The sequence below is a fragment of the Agelaius phoeniceus genome, unplaced genomic scaffold, assembly GCF_051311805.1.
Source record: "Agelaius phoeniceus isolate bAgePho1 unplaced genomic scaffold, bAgePho1.hap1 Scaffold_105, whole genome shotgun sequence".
NCBI classification, from domain to species: Eukaryota; Metazoa; Chordata; class Aves; order Passeriformes; family Icteridae; genus Agelaius; species Agelaius phoeniceus.
In genome coordinates, this window is record NW_027509873.1 from 4,309,194 (window position 1) to 4,336,927 (window position 27,734).

At 45.3% G+C, this 27,734-nt stretch overlaps 1 protein-coding gene across 1 annotated transcript; it reads left to right on the forward strand.

Moving 5' to 3' along the window:
- The first annotated feature begins 3,865 nt into the window (after window positions 1-3,865).
- Window positions 3,866-27,607, forward strand: SPATA16 (spermatogenesis associated 16). Its single transcript, XM_077173029.1, is given in 15 exon segments — window positions 3,866-3,947; window positions 5,136-5,207; window positions 6,381-6,671; window positions 6,831-6,968; window positions 7,963-8,108; window positions 9,082-9,171; window positions 12,181-12,265; window positions 16,156-16,303; window positions 16,671-16,811; window positions 17,033-17,145; window positions 21,482-21,646; window positions 22,931-23,008; window positions 27,088-27,156; window positions 27,158-27,182; window positions 27,185-27,607. Coding segments are annotated over 15 exon segments (1,686 nt in total). The 5' UTR covers window positions 3,866-3,932; the 3' UTR covers window positions 27,295-27,607.
- The last annotated feature ends 127 nt before the right edge of the window (window positions 27,608-27,734 follow it).

Here is a 27,734-nt window from a genome sequence, read left to right on the forward strand (position 1 = left end):
TCTGTGACATGAGAGGCGTCCACGGAGTCCTGTCACAGCCCCTTTGCGCCAACTTCCACCTCCTTTCACCCTAGACCTGGCTTGGAAGGGTTTCTGCTGATTATTAAAAAAATAAAATATTTTAATATTTAAAAAAAATATAAAAATTATGTTAAAAGTAATAGGAACAAGAATAGCTCCCTACCAAAACCAAAAAACAAACAAACAAAAAAACCCAAAAAAACCCAACTAAACCAAACCAACACAATCAAATGTCGCAGACGTCTTTCATGAAAAATCCTTTCTTAGGATTTTTCCTTGTGAGAAGCTGCAGTTTCAGCAACCAGAGTAAACAATGGTTATCTGCTGCTGTGGAATGCAACAGGTGGACCCGTGATTGGTCTCCTGTGGATGTTTGGATTTCCTGACCACTCATGGCAGAGCTGGCTCTTGCTCTGTCTGAGACACAGATCTTTGTTATTCATTCTTTTCTATTCTTAGCTTAGCTAGCTTCTGAAGAAACCTTTTCCTTTCTATTGCTTTTTAGTATAGTCTTGATGTAACATATATCATAAAATAATAAATCAAGCCTTCTGATCATGGAGTCAACATTCTCGTCTCTTCTTCATCCTGAAAACCCTTGTGACCATGGTCACAATGAAAAACAAACAAGTAAAAAACCCAGAAACCCAAACCCCACCCAGCTCCAGAGGTGGAACCTGATTAAACAGTAAAACACAACCAATGGCTCCCACAGCTCCACCACCTCTGCAGATGGGCAGGGAGGGGCTGCAGGGCCAGGGCAGCCTCGTGCCCTGCCAGGGACCCCTCAGAGCCCCACAGGCTGGCAGCTTCCCTCCCAAAATGCTGCATTCAGTTCCGACTGAACGCTCATCATTCCTTGCTTTCTATTGTCCTAACTCCGATTGTCCAAGTTCTTATTGCTCTAATTTGTATTACTACCTTTATAACCATTTTATTACCATTAAACTTCTGAAATTTTAACACAAGTGATGGCGTTTTCCACACCAGGGACCCCTCAGAGCCCCACAGATTGGCAGCTTCCCTCCCAAAATGCTGCATTCAGTTCCGACTGAACGTTCATCATTCTTTGCTTTTTATTGTCCTTTATTGTCCTAACTCCAATTGTCCAAGTTCTCATTGCTCTAATCTGTATTACTACCTTTATAACCATTTTATTACCATTAAACTTTTGAAATTTTAACACAAGTGATGGTGTTTTTCACACCAGGGACCCCACAGCTTGGCAGCTTCCCTCCCAAAATGCTGCATTCAGTTCTGACCCAGCACTAAGAAAGCCAAGGACAACACAGAAAGCTGATGACAGAATCTTGCAAAATCCCATCCAAGAACATTTTGTTATAAAATCACAAGTCTTAACAGAAGCTGAGAATTCAACAATGTTAGAAAATGATGTTGTAGATGAGTAATGCAATGGTTTGCTCTCACCATTAAAGAGTGAATATTAAATATATGTTAAGAGAAGTTTTGTAGATGTATAGTTCTGTGTGAAAAATACATATTACATGACTGGCTCTTTGCAGATATTGAAAGGAATGCTATATGTGTTATATTGTATTAATTAGTAGTACTGTATTTTTTTAAGTAGTGTGATAAATATAGTTTTAGGTACAACATAATATTAAAATGGGATGTAAGATACTTTTCTAACTAGCTCAAAGAATGGATAAGATAATCAAGAAATTCTTTGCACAGAAATAACAGCAACAAGACACTAAAATCCCAAAGAGAATAATTATTGCCTCCTTATCAGGAAGAACCAGACTTCTTCTACCTCCTTTCAGACTCCATGGAGCCAAACTGTGATTTACAAGATGAAGGGGGAGAGGTTGACAATGAACAGAAAAATCCCTAGTTTGAAAGGAATGTTTGCATCATGTCTGAGATATATGAATATGCAACAGGCTGTTGCTTTGAAGGGTTAATGCTTTGTTAGCCATGCTTTCAAGAGGAAAGCATCCAAATGTTTGTAATTCTTTGCTTTTTATTGTCCTTTATTGTCCTAACTCTGATTGTCCAAGTTCCTATTGCTCTAATTTGTATTACTACCTTTATAACCATTTTATTACCATTAAACTTTTGACATTTTAACACAAGTGATGGTGTTTTCCACACCAGGGACCTCTCAGAGTCCCACAGCTTGGCAGCTTCCCTCCCAAAATGCTGCATTCAGTTCTGAGCCAGCACTAAGAAAGCCAAGGACAACACAGAAAGCTGATGACAGAATCTTGCAAAATCCCATCCAAGAACATTTTGTTATAAAATCACAAGTATTAACAGAAGCTGAGAATTCAACAGTGTTAGAAAACGATGCTATAGATGAGTAATGAGATGGTTTGTTCTCATAATTTAAGAGCAAATATTAAATATATGTTAAGAGGGGCTAGAGGTATAAAGGGCAGAACATCCATTTTTGTAGATGGGCACATGGTGATTGAATCCTTTGCTCTTAGTGCTGTATTATTTTCTTTATTCAGTCTTCTGTTGGTTTTTGATAAGGTTTCAATAAACCTTGTAAATTTTTGAAAGTGAGCATTATTTCTCACAACAAACTTCAAGCACCTGGACTAGAAGAGCTCAGGCAATGAATTTAATTGGAATGAACCCTCTCTTCCTAACATGTGAGCAATTCCATCAGATTTCCAAAACCAGTGAAAGAGGGACCCCAGCAGCAGAGGCTTCACACAAAGCAATGCCAGGGCAGGGCAAGCAGCTGCCAAAATTACAACTTCCCCATTGCACTGAAGGATTTATTTTAATTTTACTGTAGCTGCTATTAAGTGCAAGATTGAGGAGTCTTGAAAAATAAAAATAAAGAAATAACGAAAGGACCCCACTATACCAAAAAGACAAACCTCATTTTTCTTCACTGTCATGAGGCTCCTGAAAAAAAAAATCAAATCATCCTGCAAGTTCAGAGGTACAAAAGAAATCTGACTTGAGTTTCTCCACCAAACCACGGCAGGGTTTGTCCAGCTGGCCATCCAGAATAGGAACAAACACACAAATCCGTATTTTCTAAGATATTTTTCATGGTCATCCTCCATTCTTGTAAGGCGGATTGCACCAAAGACCTATTTTATTCTTGCTGGGAAGAAAGATGCTTTGAGTTATTTAAGCTTTGAGGTGCAATTAAAAATGACTTTCACTAAAGTCAGACACTCACAGGCTTGAAGGTAAGGCATAAATAAAATCAGTCACTTTGCCTGCAATAAGTGCAGAAAGAACACATTGAAATGGCCTTTCCCATGAAAATCTAAAAAAAATCTTAAATCTAATTCTGGACAACCAGGAGTGACCAGATGAGAACTGGACCATCCAGAGCCCAGATGGGAGCTGTTGCCAATTCTGAGTTTGTTTTTCAAAGCCCCTGACCCCAAAGCCTGGGTTTAACCTTGGCAGAGCCCTGGGCCCACAGTGACAGAGACGTGTTCAGAGCTGGCTCACATCCTTCAGCACCAGCCCCTGCCTGCACAGCGACAGCTGCAGCTCCCACTGAAAATCATCCTTGTGGCCACTGGAAGCACAAGCCCAGCCCAGCTGCAGGCGAACCCCAGCAGGGGAAGGAGGGATTGGTTTGGAAGCTCCTGGGTGCCCTCGGTGGGGCTGGCCCGGAGCCATCCCCACCTTGCCAGCAGCAGCTGCGGGGCAGGAGCGGTGCCCGCTGTGCCCCAGGGGTGTTTGGGCTGGGGCAGGGCTGGGGCAGGGCTGGGGAAGGGCTGGGGAAGGGCTGGGGAAGGGCTGGGCAAGGGCTGGGGCAGGGCTGGGGAAGGGCTGGGGAAGGGCTGGGGAAGGGCTGGGGCAGGGCTGGGGAAGGGCTGGGGCAGGGCTGGGGGGGCAGCTGGGCTGGGGCAGGGCTCTCCAACTGCCCTGGATGTGGAACTGGAGCCCAGCAACTGCCAGAACGGCCGATGGAGCCCTGGCAGGTGAGAGGGGAAGGGGCAGCTCCCCCTGTGCCTGGCCCAGGCGGGGCCTGGGGGGGCCTGGGCTGTCCCATGGGGAATGGTTCCCTTTGGGAACATCAGGGCATCCCCAGGGGGCTGCTCTGGGGCTGGTGGCAGCTTTGGTGCTGGCCCTGGGGACAGCCCATGCCAGGGAAATGGGGCTGCCATGCCAGAACTGGGGCTGCCATGCCAGGGAAATGGGGCTGCCATGCCAGAACTGGGGCTGCCATGCCAGAACTGGGGGTGCTGGCCATGCCAGGGCTGCTGGCCATGCCAGGGAAATGGAGCTGCCATGCCAGAACTGGGGGTGCCATGGCAGGGCTGCTGGCCATGCCAGGGAACTGGGGGTGCCATGCCAGGGAAATGGGGCTGCCATGAACTGGGGCTGCCATGAACTGGGGCTGCCATGCCAGGGCTGCTGGCCATGCCAGGGCACACCAACATCCCCCATCAGTGCAGGCTCTAAGGAGGGAGCAGCTTTTCCTTTTCCTTGCATTCTCAGCACCCCATTCACAGCCCAGCCCCAGCACTGCCCTGACACCACCCTGGGCTTCTCCCAGTTCCCTCCCAGGTGATTCCCAGAGGAGCCACAGGAGGGATCAGAGGGTGCTGGGGGGGCTGGAGCATTTCTGCTATGGGAAAGGCTGTGAGAGCTGGGACCCCCCTGCCTGAAGAAGGCTCAGGAGAAATGCCAGAGCTTCTTCCAGCCCTGGCCTGGGGCTGAGGGGACTCAGGGAGAGCTGGGCAGGCACTTTGGACAAGGACCTGCAGGGACAGCTCAAGGGGGAATGGCTCCAGCTGACAAAGGGCAGGGTTCAACTGGACCTTGGGGAGAAATTCCTCCCTTTGCAGGGAGGAAGGGTGGGCAGGGTGGAGAGACCCTGGCACAGGCTGCCCACAGCAAACAGAGTTGCCCTGGGAGTGCTCAAGGCCAGGTGGAACGGGGCTGAGAACAACTCCCCTTCTGGTGCTCTCACCAAGCAAGGCCTCTTCCAGCGGGTTCTGTTTGCTCCATTTACAAAGGCCAGGGCTGAAAGGATTCCCAAGGAGGGGAGGAAGAGCTGAGCTGGAATTCCTGAGCTGGGATAGGCTGGGAAAGCATTGAGGGAAAACAACGTCCTCAGGGACAGCCGTGCCAACCTGAGCGAGCTCATCCCTGTGTCCTTCCAGGAGCTTGGACTGAGCCAGCAGTTCCCTTCCCAGATGTTTCTTCAACAGGAGCCTTCCTCAAGAGCCCCTGAGGTGAGTGCAGCTGTGCTGAGCTGGCTCAGGACCCCTTTGAAATGGGAATTCCCTAAGGGGCAGAGAACTGCAGGAGCCCTGCAAGGAGAAGCTGCTTGGCCATGGCTCTCCTGAGAGCCCCTGAGTGGGGTTCATTTCTCTGTGCCTGATTTCTGGATCCCCATTCTACCCCAAAAGAGACTTCTTTCCTCTGCTTCATGGGTTTAACAGCATCTTTGGTGGTGAACATGAACAAATAGAACAGGAACCTGATCTCTGGTGTGTTATTTAATTTCATTGTAATAACAGTAATACATTATTATTATATTATATTATATTATATTATATTATATTATATTATATTATATTATATTATATTATATATAACAGTATACATTACTATTATACATTAGTATTACATACATAATAACAGTAATACAAGCAAAGTGCTCAGAGTAGAAATAGATTTCACATTTTTAAGCAGATTCTGAAATTGGTTCTCCATGAATGAACACCCATTCTTGTTGGGATCAGAAGAGGCACCTCAGGTGGTAGTTTGGAATAGGGCAGAACATCTGCCCTCCTCTTAGCAGGGTAAAGCAGAGATGGAGCATCAGATCTCCACTCCAGACTATGAAAAAACATTTTTCCCCAGATATTTGCATTTTATATAGTTCTGTTTTCTTTTCTTCATCCAATTTAATTTAATCATATGTTCCAAACCTATTTATCCCAATGCATCCAGTAAAGTTAAAAGAAGGGAAGGCAACTAATTTAACATATTGTCCCTCGATGTCATCTTGTTTGGTGCTAAAATCCATGGTAAAGCATTGTCAGAAATCACTTCTGGGAACAAAACAAAGCTCTCCTGGGACATTTTGCAAAGGCAAGCTGTGACAAGCACAAGGGGCAATAGCTTTAAGCAGAAAGAGATTTAGATTGGACATGAGGAAGAAACTCCTGTCTGTGAGGGTGCTGAGGGCCTGGCACAGCTGTGGCTGCCCTGGATCCCTGGAAGTGCCCAAGGCCAGGCGGGACAGGCTTGGAGCAGCCTGGGGTAGCAGAGAGCTGGAACGAGATGATCTTTGAGATCCATTCCAACCCAAACCATTCTGGGATTGGATTGGATTCCCTGAAGTGACTCTGAATCCCAGGATTGTCCCCTCACCTCCCACTCCCACTCTCCCTCTGCAGGCCTGGCAGGAGCCGAAAGAACCCAAGGAACGACCCCAGGGCGGTGCAGACAGAGCGAGCCGTAAGCGGAAAGCGGGAAGCCATGGAGACGTGTCGGGGACAAAAGCAGAACCAGCAGCAGCAGAGAGCAGCTCGGGGACAGTCCCCAGCCCTCCACCTCTCATCCCTCTCTCCAGACTCGGGGAAATAGAAGCGGAGCTGATCTGCGCCGACGAGGTGGACACCGAGCTCGAGTCCGGCGAGCCGGTGGCGCCTGCGGTGCCACCAGCGGTGCCACCAGCAGCAGGGCTGGCACCGGCAGCAGGGCTGGCACCCGCAGCAGGGCTGGCACCGGCAGCAGGGCTGGCACCCGCAGCAGGGCTGGCACCGGCAGCAGGGCTGGCACCCGCAGCAGGGCTGGCACCCACAGCAGGGCTGGCACCCGCAGCAGGGCTGGCACCCGCAGCTCAGGCTCCTGCCCAAGGCCCTGGGGACAGCCGGGGGCTCCGGGCTGGCGCGGGGCTGCGGGCGGCCCTGCGGGACGGCAGCGCTCGGTGCCGCCAGCGCGATTTCGCCGCGGCCGCTGCCAAGTTCTCCACGGCTCTGGAGGTACCGGGGCTGAAGGGTTGTGAGCCCAGGGCAGCTGGGACCCCTGCAGCAAAGCCAGGGCGTTCCCTGGGGCAGGAATAGCAAAGGGAAGCGGGGGCACCAGTCTGGAGTGCATGGGGTTGGAGAGAAATGCTGAGATGTGATTTTGCCTGAAATCTGAAAGTTGGGAGTTGGAAATAAACCGCAGAAGGAGGGAAGTGTTGGGCTGAGCCAAAGAATTTCAGGTGATTCTGTACTTTTCTCCAAGTTCTTTACTGTATTGGTGTGTGGAGGAAATTGAAATGCCACCATTGAAACGCCCTCTCAGTAACTGGGGAGCTTTCGCTCTGCCCCAGCTAATCCTTTCTCTCCACCCTCACTCCAATACCTTCAGCTTCTTCAAACTCTGACAAAGGGACTGCACTTATTTAGTACTGCCAAACTTCATTCAAAAGCATTTGTCAAATATTAGGGCTTTCCAGTTCACAGGCAAATACCCTATTCCTTCTTCTTTTTTTTTTTCTACAATACTGAAGTAAATTTTTAAAGCCATAAATATTAGAGCAGTCAGTGAGTAAAATGATAAAGTGTTGTCCTTTTTAAGTACTTTTGAGCTTTTTTCAGCTCTGTTCTGAAATGAGCTGTGGTAGGAACAGCAGCAGAGGTTACTTAAGAAGAAAGGAGGATTTGTCTCCTCCTGAGAGGAAAGGCTGGTGAATGGACATACCAGGAAAATGGATGAGCGAATTCATCCCTGGGATTGTGGACAGAGTGATTGGGACAGCACAGAATTGTAGGGCTGGTGCTCCTCAGCAGCCTCGAAATCCAGCTCTCAGAAACAAAAACCACAGAGAATCCCTGAAAGACCCCTCTGTCCTCTGTGCTGGTTTTTGTAACGCTGACTTTAGTTAAAGCCCAAGCCTATTAGACCTCAGTTTTCTCCACCAAAAAGTGCTTCCACCCAGCAAGTGGTGTGTTCTAATATTTGGAAATCACGGTTTTGTTTCGTGCACAGCTCTGCAGTGAAGGCTTTGCCCTGGAGGATGCCCTGAAGTCCTCTCCCGATGACATCTCCAGGCTTGCCAGCTGGATCGAGTCCAAGCTCGTCATCTGCTACTTAAAACTGGGGCAGCCTGGCCTTGCCCTGCAGCACTCCCACAGGTAAGGGAAAGCAAGGACGGGATTCACTGAAATCCAAACTGAAACCAGGGCTAGCAATGAATGCTGTGCAGGAGGAGCCAGTCTAAAATGAGAACAGAGGAGTCAGGAGAACACTCGTGTGGAGCTGGTGTCCAGGTTGGACTAATGGCATCTGTTGAAGGGTCTGGCACACAGGGCAAGGTTTGCCCATGCTGCACCTGTGCCTTGTACAGAAAGGATTTAAAACTATCTCAGGTTCAGTGATTCCAGGGAGATGGGCCAGGCACCTGCTGCTCCTGTCTGGGCAGCTGGGGCTTAACAAGAACTTGTGCTGTGGCAGTTTTGCTTATGATACCTGCATGCCAAAGGCAAGAGAGAATATGAACCTGGAGCATTCGTTCTAGAGCAATACCCAAACCCCTAATGAAATTGCATTTAGGATAAAACCACGAAGAAATGAACCTTTAAGTAATAATTTTAGTAATGTTTTCTGCATCAATCACAGCTGGAGAGACAGGGAGAGAGACCACAATGAAATGAACCTTTAAGTAATATTTTTAGCAATGTTTTCTGCATCAATCACAGCTGGAGAGAGACCACAATGAAATGAACCTTTAAGTAATAATTTTAGCAATGTTTTCTGCATCAATCACAGCTGGAGAGAGAGGGAGAGAGACCACAATGAAATGAACCTTCAAGTAATATTTTTAGCAATGTTTTCTGCATCAATCACAGCTGGAGAGAGAGGGAGAGAGCCCACAATGAAATGAACCTTTAAGTAATATTTTTAGTAATGTTTTCTTCATCAATCACAGCGGAAGAGAGAGGAGGAGGGAGGCAGAGACAGAGAGCTCCCCTGACATTTGAGATGTAGCACTGAGTCAGAGAGCAGAAGTGCATTTGGAGTCTGCCTCAGGCACCCCTCGATTCTTGGGAGCTTCAGTGGTGTGAGGAACGCCAGGCCAACCTTGTCCCTGCCTGTTCTCTCCCCCAGGAGCATCATCCAGAACCCCTCTCACTTCTGCAACCACCTGCGCCAAGCCGCCTGCTTCCGGGGCCTGCACAGATACTCGGAGGCTGCCAGGTACCTCTGCAGCTTGGTCCCCTTCCAGAGAGCTCCTGTGCATCCCCTTCCACAGCTCTCAGCAGGGGCACATCCTCCAGGAGCCAGGCTTTGCCCAAATCCCTGCCCTGGCTTTGTGTGTTTGACCTGAGGGGCAGCAGAGCTCCAGTGCCCCCAGCTGCTGTGACGGGAAAAATCCCAATTGTGGCCCTGAATGGAGCTAAAAATGTGTTTGCTGATGCTTGGGAGTTCTGTGTAAGCTTTGGTTTAAAGCTCACCTGGCACTCTTTAAGCAGGACCTCCTTCCAGCCTGGCCACGGAGCCCCTTCCCTGTGTGAAAAACACCAGTCACTTGTTTTTAAAGTTTTTAAAAGTTTAATAGTAATAAAATGGAGAGGAATAGCGGATTTGTCTTTACAAACAAGCTGTGGTTCTGCTGGTAGATAAAACCAGCACTGGGAGATAAAAGAAACGATGGGAAAGATTCCACTGATTGATGAATGGAAAAAGAAATTTATTTGCTTTTACAAATAAATTATAAGTTTGCTGATAAATGAAATTGGACATTGAAAGATGAAAGAAACAATGGGGAAGAAAAATCTCTAAATTCAGTAAGAATTAAAAATGAAAAGGGAGGGTTGTACATTAGAGGGACATCTCTGGTATCAGGTGTTCTGGGAAGTCTGTACCTCTCAAGTACCTCAGAAATGGGGAAAGAGAGAAGGGAAATGTGGCTGGGAAATTGGGATAAAAAGGAGGCTGTGTCCTCCAAAAATTGGTGAGATCCCAGGGGAATGCCCCACGGCCTCTGCCTTTATTGGAATAAAGCCAGAAAGGACTCCTCTGTCTCCTTTTTAGACATAAACCTCTGGTGTTTGTGGATTAATTTTCCCAACAAAATGGTGATAAAAATAGCAACATAATGAGAGTAATAATAATTTTGGGCAATTTGAATTAGGACAATAAGAGACAATAGAGACAAAGAGTTATGGATGTCCGGGTACCTTTTTCTGGGCAGCACAAGCCTGAAAAGGACCCACATTAACAGAGGATTAACCCTTAAAAACAACAATAACCTGTTGCATATTCATACATCTCACACATGATGCATAAATTCCATTCTAACACAGAATTCTGTCTGGGCAGTGCCAGCTCCTTCCTCTTATTCCAAACAGCGTCTTCAAGCCTGAGCGAGGCAGGAAGAAATTGGTTTCTTCTGAAAAGGGAGCAATAATTCTCTTCCTCTGAAAGATTTAGGTGTCCTGTGGCTGTTATCTGGTGCAAGCACCTCATTCCTTTCTTTAAGAAAAAATCCCACATACATAGTTCCTATTTTAACTACAAAAGTTACCTCTTAACTACGAAACTACATTCACCACACTATTACAATGTTAATTGTGAAAAATGTGTATTTTATGATTGGCTTTTCACAAATATTCAAATGAATGTTATATGTGTTGTGTTAGAAAGTAATGCTGTGTTAAGTCTCTTAAGAGTACTTAAGAGACTTAACACAGCATTACTTTCTAACACAACACATATAATATTAAATTGTTAAATATAGTTTTAGGTAATTTAAAAAATTGTTAAAATAGAAACGATGCTATGTAGGATACTTTTTTTTAAAGGAAGGGCTTGCAGTGAGATAGCAGCCACAGGACACCTGAATCTTTCAGAGAAGAAGGATTTATGGCCCTCTTATCAGAAGAAACGAACTTCTTCCTGCCTCAAAGGCGCTGTTAGGATTCCTGAGGAAGAAGTTGAGGATGACCAGACAGAATCCTGTGTTTGAATGGAATTTATGCATCATGGATGAGGTGTATGAATATGCAACAGGCTGTTGCTTTTAAGGGTTAATCCTGTGTTAACGGGTGTCCTTTTTCGGGCTTTTGCTGCCCAGAAAAAGGTACCCAGACGTCCATAACTCTTTGTATTTGTTGTCTCATATTGTCCTAATTCAAATTGTCCAAATTATTATTACTCTAATTGTATTACTATTTTTATAACCATTTTATTACTATTCAACTTTTAAAATTTTTAAAAACAAGTGATTGGTGTTTTTCACATTAATACAGCACTGCTACCAATCCAACAAAACACAAAGTAAAGTAAATATCTGCGTAGAGCCATAGAATATGCACTGTTCAGAGCTGCCTGCCCGTGCTCTCTCTGCCTCTTGTGAAATCCAAAGCTGTGTTTGGTGTCAGGTACATCCAGGCAATGTGTGTATTTGTGATTGTGGTATGTGTGGAGACCAGCAATGAGACAGTTGTGAATTCTGATAACACCCAAGGAAAGTAAAGCATGGAAAAAGGCCTTTGAACGCATCTTTGTTTGCAATTAACCCTGGTTGATTTAGGAGCGTTGGAATTAAAGCGTTAAGGATGTTGCTCTTTGATTGCAGTTAATCCTTAAAGAGCTCTGCAATAAAAACCTTTTGAAGTATAATTTTAGAATATTGCTTGTATCCTTGAAACTATAGCTTTGGAATATATATGAAGGAAATATGCTTATCTCACACCTTAATAAAGCAGAGAAAAGCAGCTTGAGAAAGGAAGATGAACATCAACCCAAGGATTTATGGTTTTGACCAAAGGGAAGCTGGACATCACTGTTGTTAGATTTATAATCCTTGCAATTAAAAGGTGGACCCACATCTGGGGTCTAATGGACTCCACCAGATGGGATTCATCTTTCTTTTTTCGGAAACTGGACCAGCACCATCTGGGATCCTCCTTTTGGGATACATCCTGAGAAAAACTAAAATCACAATAGTGTATAGAATCGTGATGTAAAAATTGGGAATAGAAACTGCTGATGAGTAAAGATTGGAATAGAAACTGCTGAGAAAGCTGATGAGTACCCCTATAAATACCTGTAAGCCTCAACCATGGGTGTGCAGTTGGAGGGAAAACTTCCCCCGCTGTACCCAGCGCTGCATTGCTGGTACTTTAACATATTAATTAATAAATGGACTGCTGCCTGGATCCTGGCGCAGGCAGCCCCTCACGGCTGTGCCCGTGTCCCCAGGAGCGCCATGGTGGCGCAGTGCCTGTACGTGCTGGCCGAGGGCGCGGCGCCGGACACCAGCGACCGCCTGCAGCTCTACTGGCAGGTACGGCCTGGGCAGCGCCGCGGGGAGCAGCACAGGGCAGGGACCGGGGGGCGTGGGACACTGGGGATCCGCAAAATGAGAGTAACTGTGTGCAAAGTGACGGTAATTGTGTGCAAAATGAGGGTAATTGTGTACAAAGTGAGGGTAATTGTGTGAAAAATGAGGGTAATTGTGTGCAAAGTGAGGGTAATTGTGTGAAAAATGAGGGTAACTGTGTGAAAAATGAGGGTAACTGTGTGCAAAGTGAGGGTAACTGTGTGCAAAATGGTGCTAATTGTGTGCAAAATGAGGGTAACTGTGTGAAAAATGAGGGTAATTGTGTGAAAAGTGAGGGTAATTGTGTGCAAAATGAGGGTAATTGTGTGCAAAATGAGGGTAACTGTGTGCAAAGTGAGGGTAATTGTGTGCAAAGTGAGGGTAACTGTGTGCAAAGTGAGGGTAATTGTGTGCAAAATGAGGGTAACTGTGTGCAAAGTGAGGGTAATTGTGTGCAAAGTGAGGGTAACTGTGTGCAAAGTGAGGGTAATTGTGTGCAAAATGAGGGTAACTGTGTGCAAAGTGAGGGTAACTGTGTGCAAAGTGAGGGTAACTGTGTGCAAAGTGAGGGTAATTGTGTGCAAAATGATGCTAATTGTATGCAAAATGAGGGTAATTGTGTGCAAAATGATGCTAATTGTATGCAAAATGAGGGTAATTGTGTGCAAAATGAGGGTAACTGTGTGCAAAATTAGGGTAACTATGTGCAAAATGGTGCTAATTGTGTGCAAAATGAGGGTAATTGTGTGAAAAATGCTGCTAATTGTGTGCAAAATGAGGGTAATTGTGTGCAAAGTGAGGGTAACTGTGTGCAAAGTGAGGGTAACTGTGTGCAAAATGGCGGTAATTGTGTGCAAAATGGTGGTAAATGTGTGCAAAATGGTGGTAAATGTGTGCAAAATGAGGGTAATTGTGTGCAAAATGAGGGTAACTGTGTGCAAAGTGAGGGTAATTGTGTGCAAAATGATGGTAATTGTGTGCAAAATGATGGTAATTGTGTGCAAAATGAGGGTAACTGTGTGCAAAATGGTGGTAATTGTGTGCAAAATGCAGCTAATTGTGTGCAAAATGAGGGTAATTGTGTGCAAAATGAGGGTAATTGTGTGAAAAATGATGGTAATTGTGTGCAGAATGATGGTAATTGTGTGCAAAATGATGCTCGTTGTGTACAAAATGGTGCTAAATGTGTGCAAAAATATGCTAATTGTATGCAAAATGATGGTACTTGTATGCAAATGATGCTATTTGTATGCAAAATGATGCTGATTGTGTACAAAATGATGCTAGTTGTGTACAAAATGATGCTAATTGTGTTCAAAATTATGCTAATTGTGTGCAAAATGATGCTAATTGGGTACAAAATGCAGCTTATTGTATACAAAATGCAGCTAATTGTGTACAAAATGCTGCTTATTGTGTGCAAAATGCTGCTAATTGTGTACAAAATGATGCTAATTGTATGCAAAATGATGGTAATTGTGTGCAAAATGATGCTAAATGTGTGCAAAATGCAGCTAATTGTGTACAAAATGCTGCTTATTGTGTGCAAAATGCTGCTAATTGTGTACAAAATGATGCTAATTGTATGCAAAATGATGGTAATTGTGTGCAAAATGATGCTAAATGTGTGCAAAATGCAGCTAATTGTGTACAAAATGCTGCTTATTGTGTGCAAAATGCTGCTAATTGTGTACAAAATGATGCTAATTGTATGCAAAATGATGGTAATTGTGTGCAAAATGATGCTAAATGTGTGCAAAATGCAGCTAATTGTGTACAAAATGCTGCTTATTGTGTGCAAAATGCTGCTAATTGTGTGCAAAATTCTGCTAATTGTATGCAAAATGCTGCTAATTGTGTACAAAATGCAGCTTATTGTGTGCAAAATTCTGCTAATTGTATGCAAAATGCTGCTAATTGTGTACAAAATGCTGCTAATTGTGTACAAAATGCAGCTTATTGTGTGCAAAATTATGCTAATTGTATGCAAAATGCAGCTTATTATATGCAAAATGCTGTTTATTGTATATAAACTGCAGTTTATTGTACACAAAATGTTGTTTATTGTATATGAAACGCTGCTTGTTGTATACAAAATGCAGTTTATTGCAAACATCAGTTTATTGCATACAAACTGCAGTTTATTGTATACAAAATGAAGTTTCTTTTGCCAAACTGCATTTTGTATATGCAGTTTATTGTATACAAAATGCCATTTATTATATACAAAATACATTTTATTGTATACAAACTGCAGTAGATTGTATACAAAATGCTGTCTTGTATACAAAATGCAGTTTATTGTATACCAAGTAATGTTTATTGTATATAAAATGCCATTTTTTTGTATACAAAATGCTGCTTATTGTATACAAAACACTGTTTATTGTATATAAAATGCAGTTTATTGTATCCAAGATTTTTCAGCAGTCCAGAGCCTGCACCTACAGCTGTCAGCTCCAGCTGCGCACAAGCCTGGACACCTTCAGTTTTGGTTATATTGCTTTTTTTTTTTTTTCTTTAATTTTTTTTTTTTTTTTCTTTGCTGAGCATCTCAGTACCTAACAACCAATCTGTCCCTTTACTTTTCCCTGTCTCCTGTCACAACTGCTCTCATTTCCATGTTATGGTTCATTCTATCCAATCCCATGAGTTAGCCCGGCACAGTTTAACCTAAAGTTGCTTTTCAGTTTTCTGGCAGTGGGAAATCCTGAGCCCTTTCTCCTCCTTGCCCCACCAGCATGTTTGTTTGCCCGGGGTGCTTTTCTGCTGGATAAAAACCTCCTTTTGTTTGTGGTCAGCTTATGCTTTGCTCTAAGTCATAAAACCTCTGCCCAACCCAACACAACCTTGGCTTTCTTGGTTGACCAGCAGGACTGGCTCAGCAAGCCTCAATCTACACTTCTATTACTCTTCTGTTTCAAAACCTGCTTCCATCTCTATTCCACTCTCAGGGTCCACATCCAGAGCTCTTTCTGCCAGGCACACTCAAAACCTGTGAGATTTTCTTGTTGAGCTTTCATCCTTCCCCAGGGTGGCTGAGCGCAGCTCCCGGCCCTGCCCAGGGTCTCAGCCTGGGCCTGAGGGCGCTGCCCGGCTGCTCCTGCGGCTCTGGAGCTGCCACCGCTTCCCCAGGGAGCCTCTGCCAGCGCCTGAACTGTCGGGAACGGCACAGGAATTGCAGCACACAATATCCAGCAAATCCCAAAGTTTATTGATAGCTCACACGTATTGATATTGGTGTTAATGAAGCTTATACATATTGCAAAGCTGAGCTCATTATTGGTTAAAGCACACTTAGATCAACCACACCTACTTCTATGCTCTCTAGTGATTATTTTGTTTCTATGTTTACATTCTTATAGCTACTCTACCTTGGCTATCTTCATTTTCTGGCAAACGATTTTCTCCCCCATCTTCCTGTTTCAGCGAAGGTCACCATGACCTCTGTCAGTGATTGGACACTGGTTTCACAATCCCCAGCTTGTTTCCCCTATCCTTATCCAACGGTATCACATCAAAGTGGCCTTTCTCAGCTAGCCAGTTATCCACAAAGCTCTCCACACCTGACCACGCTCTGGGCTAATGCCTGTCCCTAATATCCAGCCCAAACCCCCCTGACACACCTCTGGATGCAGCTGATGAAGGCATTTTTTCATAAATCTTCCTGATGTGACCTTCAGAGAGCGTGGAATCACTCCTCCCCATCTGAAAGAGTTTCTCTGGTCTCTGCCTCCTCCTTGAAGATGGATTTTCATGAAGTATCCATCCAAACCACCGAGTTGTTTAGTTTGGGGTTTTTTTAACTAGCCTCTACCCAACATGAAATTCATCATTTCTCTGCCCTTTTTCAGGCCATGGCTCAAGAAGCCCTCAGTGAAGAAGTCTCTTTTTCTGTTCTGTACACACCTTTTGAGAAAGAGGACAAGGCTGACAAGATAAAGGAGGCCAACAAAACCTTTGCAGAGAAGCACCCTGATTATGTGCAGCACATATTTACAGGTACCAGCAGGTTCCAGCTGCCCTTTAGGACTGTGCACTGTGCTTGTGCAGCCAAATTCAGAAGAGTTGGAGAGTTTGGGCTGCTTGGCCTTCAGACACTTCCACAGCACTGTGGGGAATTGGGCAGAATATGCCCAACCTCAGGCATCAGCAAAATTGAAGCTGTTGATGCAAAAGGCTGCAGAGCTCTAAGATTCAAAGCCCAGCAAGGGCTGGATGTGTTGGTTTTGTTGTCTGAGTTTTGGGAAGGTTTCTGGAGACCATTTCACTCCTTCTTAGACTTCTCATATTTTTCTCCAAAAAAGGAATTTCTCTTACAGTTGAAAGGAAATATGACAGTGGGAATTGTTTTCTTTTCCCCGTGCAGATCTTCATGGAATTCATCTGTTGCCAGAGAAGGCTGAAGCTCATCCTGGCCAGCAGTACTTACTGACTCTGGGCTTCAGAGACAAAGAGATTGGAAAAGCTGTGGAGAAGTTTGTAACTCAAAACCTGCCAGTCTTTCCAGGTGTGCCAAGTTGCTCAAGAACTGACCTGGCTTGGGGGTGACCCCCAAAATCCTCGCTAAATGAGGGGGTGAGGGGTGTCTTGGGGCCCATTTCCAGCCCCGATGGTCCCAGCAGCTCTTCCCATCCCCTTCACTCCTGCCCCAGTTCACCCTCCTAGATCCCCTACAAAAATGGAGATGAACAAACACGGCCTCTGGGGTTCTGTGATTTCACTTCCTAGGCCAGAAAAAAACTCTGAGTCCCAGCATGGAGGAAGAGGCAGAAACATTTTGGGAGCACACTGGGAAAAGGATCATGGCAGCCATGGCTTTTCTAGGAAGCTCCAGGATAAAGGTGAGGATCCCGTTCCCTGCTGGGATGTGGTGTGAGGGAAGGACGTGGGCTTCTGGGGGTGATTCCTGCTGCTCCTGCTCCTGCAGTGTCCAGAAATGCTCTGTGAATTAGGAACAGGGCTCTGGGCGGTTCAGACTCTTTTGAAAAGGATTCCTAATGAAAAGGACCTGACTGTGATCCTTAACAGTGCCCACAGCTTCTTGAAAGTCCCTCTGCATGCAATTTTCTCCCATCTTTATTGCCTGTGGTGGCGTCTGTGGGTCCCCAGGATGAGGGAAGAGATGAGGATCTTGACTCCATGCTTCAGAAGGCTGATTATTATATTATATTATATTATATTATATTATATTATATTATATTATATTATATTATATCATTATACTATATTATTATGTTATAATTTAGTATTGTGCATTATAATTAATTATTAATATTATTAATATATTAATATAATATTTTAATACATTATAGTATTATTAATAATTAATATACTATTATATTAATTAATATATATTGCATATTGTAATTAATATATGATATAATATATTGATAACATATTATAATTACTATATCATAATATATTATAATTAATAGTAATTAATATATTATAGTATCATTAATATATAATATATTAATATATTGATTAATATATATTATATATATTAGTCAAATATTAATATATATTAATGATACTATAATATATTAATATATATCATATATTATAATATATATAATAGTAATATAATATATAATAGTAATATGTATTAATCGTATGTTATAATTAATATATAAAATTATAATATATTAATATATAATAGTATGATAATATATGATAATATATTAATATATCATATTATTTTATTATAGTATATTATATTAAATATTATTAATATTCTTATATTAAAAGAAAATTATATTCTAAAACTATACTAAAGAAAGAGCAAGGAGACATCAGAAGGCTAGAAAGGACAGGAATAATAAAATCTCGTGACAGATCCAGAGAGTCCGACACAGCTGGCTGTCATTGGCCATTAATTAAAAACAATTCACATGCAACCAATCAAAGCTGCACCTGTTGGTGAGCAGCCTCCAAACCACATTCCACAGCATCACAGAGTTATTGTTGACATTTCTTTCCTGAGGCTTCTCAGCTCCTCAGGAGAGAAATCCTAGTGAAAGGATTTTCATAAATTCCGTCAGTGACAACACTCCTACTGCACACAGCCACCAACCCAGCTCCTCAGCCTCATTTCATACCCAGCAGACTGCACCTCCCACCCTGGGCTCCACCAGGAGCTCCCCACTGCTCCTCCAAGCATTTCTAGTGACTGGGATCTGAGTGAGGGTGTGAAGGAACCTTCTCAGGTGATGGAGTTACCTCTGCTCCACAAAGCATTTCTAGTGACTGGGATCTGAGTGAGGGTGTGCAGGAACCTCCTCATGTGCAGATGATGGAGTTACCTCTGCCCCACAAAGCATTTCTAGTGACAGATCTGAGTGAGGGTGTGCAGGAACCTTCTCATGTGCCAGGTGATGGAGTTACCTCTGCTCCACAAAGCATTTCTAGTGACAGATCTGAGTGAGGGTGTGCAGGAACCCTCTCATGTGCAGGTGATGGAGTTACCTCTGCTCCTCCAAGCATTTCTAGTGACTGGGATCTGAGTGAGGGTGTGCAGGAACCTTCTCATGTGCCAGGTGATGGAGTTACCTCTGCCCCACAAAGCATTTCTAGTGACTGGGATCTGAGTGAGGGTTGAAGGAACCCTCTCATGTGCAGGTGATGGAGTTACCTCTGCTCTACAAAGCATTTCTAGTGACTGGGATCTGAGTGAGGGTGTGCAGGAACCTCCTCATGTGCCAGATGATGGAGTTACCTCTGCTCCTCCAAGCATTTCTAGTGACTGGGATCTGAGTGAGGGTGTGCAGGAACCTTCTCACGTGCCAGGTGATGGAGTTACCTCTGCCCCACAAAGCATTTCTAGTGACTGGGATCTGAGTGAGGGTGTGCAGGAACCTTCTCATGTGCAGGTGATGGAGTTACCTCTGCTCCTTGAAGCATTTCTAGTGACTGAGATCTGAGTGAGGGTGTGCAGGAACCTTCTCATGTGCCAGGTGATGGAGTTACCTCTGCTCCACACTTTCTGCCATGATGGCCACAGCTTTTAGCACTGGGGCTGACAATTAGCACGAGGCTCAACCATCAAATTTGCACATAGACAAGACATTTCCATGCAATTCTTCAATTATTCTGCTGAGCAAAGAAACGTGAGCTGGAGATGTGGGGAACTCAGACTCCTTTTCCTGCTAGCAGCAGTGAGCGCTGGAGTTTGTGTGCAGGGCTTGGCCAAAAGCATCCCCCGTGTCCTGAGGGAGTGGAGGGGATGGAGGGCAGACAGCCCTGAGGAAGCACAGCTGCTCCTTTGCCCTGCTTTCCTGAAGCCCTTTGCTCTTGCCTCTGGAGGACCAAAACTGTCCAACCACATCAGTTTGTATGATAAAGTTTAAGCTTAAAGTTGCTTTTCAGTTTTCTTGCTGGGGCTTTCTTTCAAAACCCCCCAGCTCCTGATGTGCAGAGGAATGGAAGTGGCAGCTTTGGGAGATTTGGAAATCTGTTCCTGCTGGGGGCATTCCCTTCAAAGCTACAGCTACAGACAGAGTGTGGGTTGGACACTGGAAACACAACAAAATCCTGGTCTTTCTGGAAGCCCCAGAAAAACTGCAGTTTTAAATTTTTTTTGATCCCCCCCCCCCCCCAATTCTCTCTTTGCTTTTGGAGGAGAGATTCCTCTATTGCAACTGCTGCAGTCTCTAAAGAGTAACTTTAGGAAGAGAAAAACCTTTGAAATCAGGCAGGATTTGCACTGCCCATGATTCCCCTCTTGTGTAAATGAATTTGGAGGAACAGGAGCACACAGTTCAAGCAGAGATAAGCAGAGAGGTCTCGTTTTCAGGGCACAGGGAAAAGAAACTCATCCTGTCAGAGATGAGAGCAGAGTGCTGCTACAGTCCCCACTGTAGGAATTTACACTGCTCCCACACAGCAGCATTTTCCATCAGCTTTACACCTCCCCTCTGACATTCAAATATTCCTGCTGAGACCCAAGTGCACTCCCAGAAAACCCAGGTGAAACCCCAGCACCACGTAAGGCAGCAGCCTTTACTGTATCCAAACACCAGTTTATTGTATACAAAATGCAAATTTAGGCAAGGGCTACCCTGGTGCCACCTCCAGAGCAGCAAGGACGGGGAACTGGGCTGAACTAGGCTGAACTGGGCTGAGCTGGGGGCCTGTGGGCTCTTAACCAGCCCCAGGGATTGCTGTAAGAGCTGCCAGGGACAGCAGGAAAGCCCCAGGAGAGAAAAGAGAGTCAGTGTGTAGGAAAAAACAGCTGCCAGGTCCATGTCCATTGTCAGCAGAAACATATTCCCTTTCCCTTCAGTTCTCAGAGCATTCAGTGGTCCCAGCAGGATGGAACCTCTGCCCCAAGGAGCAGAGGGCAGGGCCAGTTGCTGCTCTGCTGCTGGGGCCTGACCTCTCTTTATTGCCCTGACAGAGACTGGGCCACTTTTGTTTCTTTTCAAGTATTCCACAATTGCCTTCAAGCTGCAAACACGATTCCATCTTATTTCCGTAAGCTAAATTAAAAATGGCCAAACTTCAGCTACAGACTCAAACCTTACAACTTACTTGGCGAGGAAAAAATAATATCTTTGGGGTTTAACAGAACAAATATTTCTTTCTGCTGCTCTCTTCCTCATTTGCAATCCAGCTTCTTGTCCTGCTCAGGCTGGTTTTGACCAAAGCAGCTCGGTGCCAAAGCCAAGCTGATCAAACCATGGCAACACTTCAGAGAAGTCAATTGTGCAGCCACCAGGCTGAAGTTCATGGCATCATTGATGCACCCCTGGCTCTGGCTAAGCTGGGAAAGCTGGAACGTGCTTCAGGTGTGCCATGTTCCACCCCTGCAGGCTGCAGGTCCTCCAGGGTCTGTCTTTGAAACCAGGGGTTGGCACCCAAACCATGAGGTGCTGCACGCTCTCCTCAGCCTCTCCCTGAGACTGGAAAAGCCACCCAGGAAAGGCAGGTGATGGTCAGGATGGAAAAGCCAATTCCAAAGGAGAAAACTGTCTGTGTTTTTATCTGCTGTCTCCCCTTCCCATCTATCATGACATTTTATTTTCCTAGCCCTTGCTGCCTCTCTGAAGCCTGGGCCTGGGAGGTGCTGGGAGCAGGAGCAACACAAACACTGAGGAGCAGCCTGGGGGCACAGCACCCCAAGATCAGGGTGCTCCCTGTGCCTCTGCCCTCACCTCCTCTCTTTCCCTGGGCCCACAGGATGAGCGTGGCCCCTGTGCCAGGGCCATTGAGCAGCTCCACCATGCCAGCCTGCTCAGCCACCTGCACAGAGGGGAGGAACAGGCCCAGGTGATGGCCCAGGCCATGGCTGAGCTGGCCACTGTTCCCTACCTGCAGAGAATCTCTCAGGAGGATGACAAGCTGGTAGGTTCTGATTTCCAACACTTGTTTTGGAGGCTGAGAGACAGAGCAGGAAGGGCCAAGTCAGAGTTCTATATTGCCACCCTTGTGGGAAATGGATTTGCAGAGAATTCTTAAAGTCTGAGAGAGTGTTTACATAGAAAAAATAGAATAAAGGTTTTTAAAATGCCTCTCAGTTACTCCATCTCTGGGTGAGAAAAGAGCTTAATCCAACACACCCTGTGCTCTGCAAGTCCTTTGTCCAATGTGGGGATCTAAAAGAGTTCTCAAACCCTCCTTCAGTGCTTTGATAGAGGAGGAGCTGATCTGGTGACTGACAGAACCACCAGGACTCACCTGTCAGTAACTATTGAAAATCCATTTTCTGCCTCCAAAACCTTCCCAGATCACCCTGGAAAAATGATTGCAACGATTCAGCTCTTGCTGCCTCGACACCTCTGGCCTCAGAAGGCACCTGCAGCAAACCAGCCTGAACCAGGCTGCAGCTGAGGAGGAGAGCAGGTTTGTTCTGAGACCTGAGGCAGGTTTGTCCCTGTCTCAGAACAAACCTGCCTGCCTGCTCCTGGTCAGGCTTGCTGCAGAGGTGCCCCAAGCAGAGGGAGAGCCCCTGGGGCTGCTGAGAAGCACAGGCTGGGCCCTGAACCAGCATTCAGCACTGGGACGATGGCTGCAGCCAAAGGTGATGGTGTCCAAGGGGACTGGGGAGAAAAGAGGAGGGGGAAACATTTCCTGCCTGCTGTGGACAGATGGTGCCTCTCCTCCTCCCCTTCCTTTGGCTGAGCCCTGTGCCTTGAGCACACCCCAGGAATGCTGATACCTGTAGTGCTAGTAGATCTTAATTCCTCGTGTAAAACACTCCAAAACCTTCTGTTTGCATTCCCTTTAACTGCACCCAGCATTTTGGAGGAGAATTGTTCAGAGTGCAGCAATAGCACAGCTCTCAGGCACCAGCTTTCCCCAGCTTGTTCCTAAACACTGATGCTAAGGGCAGCACACCCTGGAGCCAGCCCTTGTCTCTCTGTCTCTGAATCAGGAGGATCTGAATGTGTTCCAGGGCTTGGGAAGGGTGCAGGGTGCCAGGACTGCCCTGGAAGGGGACTGTGGGAAGGCAATAGCACAGTGTTTTAAATCACAAGAATGCAAAGATGAGTTGGCCATGCCCAGTGTGCAAGATGAGTCACAAAATCACCAGAGTGCCGAGGATTTGAATTAGGGTTTGATTTGTGTATTCAGAGAAATGATTTCTCTGTGAATTCCACACTGACTGATTGTGTCTTGGTGCCACAGCTGCAGTCACTGATGGCAGATGCCATGGACATCCTGGCAGGAAGAACTGGAGAGCGGGTGTGGACCAAAATACAGAAGGTAAGAGCCTGCAGCAAAGGGCAGGGGAGCAGCTCGCTCCTTGGGCAGGAACTGTCCCTGCAGCTGCTCTCTTCAAATGGCAGAAAAGAGAGGAGGTGCCAGGGAGGTGCTTGAGGGGCCTGTGAGGGTCTGGCTGCATCCCAATGCAAGCACCATTGCAGCTGATCTGCTGCACCAGCAACTGCAGAGAGGGCAGCAGCTGATGTGCCAGAGCAGCTCTTACTGGGGGAGCCCACATTTATCCTATAATACATAGAATTTATTCTGTTCTATAAATATGGAAAGCACAGGCAGACCATGCTAAAGCACAGCTCCAGGCAGGAACATCATTCCTGCACAAAGCTCCAGGCAGGAACATCATTGTACACAAAGTTCCAGGCAGGAGCATCATTCCTGCACAAAGCTCCAGGCAGGAACATCATTCCTGCACAAAGCTCCAGGAACATCATTCCTGCACAAAGTTCAGGCAGGAACATCATTCCTGCACAAAGCTCCAGGCAGGAACATCATTCCTACACAAAGTCCCAGGCAGGAACATCATTCCTACACAAAGTTCAGGCAGGAACATCAGTCCTACACAAAGTTCAGGCAGGAACATCATTCCTCCACAAAGTTCAGGCAGGAACATCATTCCTGCACAAAGTTCAGGCAGGAACATCATTCCTCCACAAAGTTCCAGGCAGGAACATCATTCCTGCACAAAGCTCCAGGCAGGAACATCATTCCTGCACAAAGTTCCAGGCAGGAACATCATTGTACACAAAGTTCCAGGCAGGAACATCATTCCTGCACAAAGTTCAGGCAGGAGCATCATTCCTGCACAAAGTCCCAGGATCATTCCTGGACAAAGTTCCAGGCAGGAACATCATTCCTACACAAATTTCCAGGCAGGAACATCATTCCTGCACAAAGTCCCAGGAACATCATTCCTACACAAAATTCCAGGCAGGAACATCATTCCTGCACAAAGCTCCAGGCAGGAACATCATTGTGCACAAAGTTCCAGGCAGGAACATCATTCCCACACAAAGTTCAGGCAGGAACATCATTCCTACACAAAGTTCAGGCAGGAACATCATTCCTGCACAAAGTTCAGGCAGGAACATCATTGTGCACAAAGTTCCAGGCAGGAACATCATTCCTGCACAAAGTTCCAGGCAGGATCATTCCTACACGAAGTTCCAGGAACATCATTCCTGCACAAAGTTCCAGGCAGGATCATTCCTACATGAAGTTCCAGGAACATCATTCCTACACAAAGTTCCAGGCAGGATCATTCCTACACGAAGTTCCAGGAACATCATTCCTACACAAAGTTCCAGGCAGGAACATGATTTCCCAGACTTTTATTTCAACTTGTCCAAACCCACCAGGCTGCCACCAGGAGTCCTCTCTCCAATCCTCTGCATGTTTTTAAGCTGAGCCCATCGCAGCAGAGCCAACCCACGGGGTTCTCTGGAGAGCCCCAAGTTCCCCGTGCACCCGTGCCAGCGATCTCTCGGCAGCACAGGAACCAAAGGCCAGGCCTGAGTGCCCACTGAGCTTCACCAGCACAGCACAAAACTCCTTCCCATGGCATCATGCACAGTGCCACGTGCGTCCCATCCCCTCCACAGGTGCCCCCTGCCTGCTCCATGGGCAGGAGGAAAGGGCAAAGCTTCTCTCCCAGGCTCTTTGTGCCCTCAGCACCCCAGGGCAGCAGATGGAACTGTGCATAAACTTCCCTGCTTGCCTCGCTCAGAAACAGCCCCCACCATACACATGCAGACATGAATCATGCATCTGTAGCACTGCAATGTGTTGCTCTGTGCCTGTGTACCGAGATTTTCATGAGTTTAGAATCATAGAATCACAGAATGGTTTGGGTTGGAAGGGACCTTCAAGGTAATTTAGTTCCAACTCCCTGCCATGGGCAGGGACACCCTTCACTATCCCAGGTTGCTCCAAGCCCGGTCCAACCTTGCCTTGGACACTTCCAGGGATCCAGGGGCAGCCACAGCCAAAAACACCAACCCAAAAACACCAACCCAAAAACACCAACTCAAAAACACCAACCCAAAAACACCAACCCAAAAACACCAACTCAAAAACACCAACCCAAAAACACCAACCCAAAAACACCAACCCAAAAACACCAACTCAAAACCACCAACCCAAAAACACCAACCCAAAAGCACCAACTGAAAAACACCAACCCAAAAACACCAACCCAAACACACCAACTCAAAAACATCAACTGAAAAACACCTACTGAAAAACACCAACCCAAAAACACCAACCGAAAAACACCAACACAAAAACACCACCCCGAAAACAGCAACCCAAAAGCACCAACTGAAAAACACCAACCCAAAAACACCAACCCAAAAACACCAACCCGAAAACACCAACCCAAAACCACCAACCCAAAACCACCAACCTAAAAAGACCAACCCAAAAACACCAACCCAAAAACACCAACTCAAAAGCACCAACCCAAAAACACCAACTGAAAAACACCAACCCAAAAACACCAGCCCAAAAACACCAACTCAAAAACACCAACCCAAAAACACCAACCCAAAACACCAACCCAAAAAGACCAACTGAAAAACACCAACCCAAAAAGACCAACTCAAAAGCACCAACCCAAAAACACCAACTCAAAAGCACCAACCCAAAAACACCAACTGAAAAACACCAACTCAAAAACACCAACCCAAAAACACCAACTCAAAAACACCAACCCAAAAGCACCAACCCAAAAACACCAACCCAAAAACACCAACCCAAAAACACCAACCTAAAAACACCAAGCCAAAAATACCAACTGAAAAGCACCAACCCAAAAACACCAACCCAAAAACACCAACCCAAAAACACCAACTCAAAAACACCAACCCAAAAACACCAACCCAAAAGCACCAACCCAAAAACACCAACTCAAAAACACCAACCCAAAAACACCAACCCAAAAACACCAATCCAAAAACACCAACCCAAAAGCACCAACTGAAAAACACCAACCCAAAAACACCAACTGAAAAACACCAACCCAAAAAAGACCAACCCAAAAACACCAACCCAAAAAGACCAACTGAAAAACACCAACCCAAAAACACCAACCCAAAAACACCAACCCAAAAAAGACCAACCCAAAAACACCAACCCAAAAACACCAACTGAAAAACACCAACTGAAAAACACCAACCCAAAAACACCAACCCAGAAACACCAACCCAAAAACACCAACCCAAAAATATCCCCCTGCCCCTCCACTGAGCCAAACCCACGCCCTCTCCAAGCCAAGGCAGAGCTTGTGGCACAGCTCCAGTCCCAGGCCAGGGCTGAGGAGCTCCTCAGGGACAGCTCAGGATCAATACAGGAGGAAGCCACGCCTGGATTCATTCCCAGCCCTTTCTGTGGAAGAGGTTTTGCAGCCACTCCTCTGAGCTAGAGGGGAGTTTGATGGGAGGATCCATGTTTACCCCTGGAAGAATTTCCTACCAGGGTCGTTGACATAAAAACCAAGAAGGAAAAAGAAGGAGAAATAAGAGAAACCTGCAGCTCTCTATTTCAATGAGCACTTTGTCTCTTCTGACCAATAAGTGTAAATTTAGGGGTTTTTTAAGATTGTATAAAAAGCAGGCATGCTAGGATAAAAACCGGGTTTGAAGCCTTCTGAAAATGGAGTGTGTGGTTTGTATTTCTCCATCTCAGCTCTGACACCTTTCCTCTGTGCTGTGCCTGCAGAAGCCACACTCCACCCAATGCCTGTCAGCTCGGCAGAGCGGGATTTTTTTATTTTAAAATTATTTCAGCTTAAAATGCAATGGGCAGATGGATTCTTCAGATCCTCCCATGATGCACGGCGTGCATCTTGAGCTCTGTTCCACAGCAATGAAGGAATTGAATCCAAACAGAAATGGAGAAAACAAAATTAATGACAAATTTGAGCACCAACCAGCCGTCCAAGCAGAGCCTTTGTGTATTTTTGTCTCTAATGATTATCAGTTTGGAAATAAACTGATTGCAGCAGCTTTGAAGCTTTTATGGAGGGGAATGGACTTGCTGGTGACAGCATTTCTTTCTAACTGCAGGTGGCACTCATTGAAGAGTTCCTGAGGGAAGGAGAGGAGCATTACTTAAAGGCCTCACATGTGCAAATCCCCTGGAATGGAAAACATCAACTGGACTCAAGGAGGCAGAAATACCTGAGACTGGAAAACACCAACATGTTCATTCCCAACCCACGGAGCCTGGCCACAGGGCCAAAGAAAAGACGCATCGTTTTTGCAAAAAGTTGATTTTGTAGGTATTTTGTAGCTGTTGATGTTAGTTTGATAGATGTTAATCTTATTTTGCATTGTGTTAACTTGAAGTTGTATTAATTTAAATTTAAGTTGTAGCCAATTGTATTGAACTGTGTAAATTTAACTTGTACTAGTGTAAATGTAAGTGGTATCAAGTAGCATTTATTTGCATTAACTTTAGGTTGTACGAATTTAAATTCAGACTGCATTAATTTGTATTTACTTGTAGTAATTTTAAGTAGAATTTTAAACTTATATTGCATTAAACTGTATTTAACTGTATAAATTTAAGTTGTATGCTTTTAAATTTAAGTGATATTAAATAGTATTTACTTGCATTAACTTTAAGTTGTATGAATTTAAATTCAGATTGCATTCATTTGTATTTACTTGTATTAAAGTTGTATGAATTTCAACTTGTATTAAACTGTGTT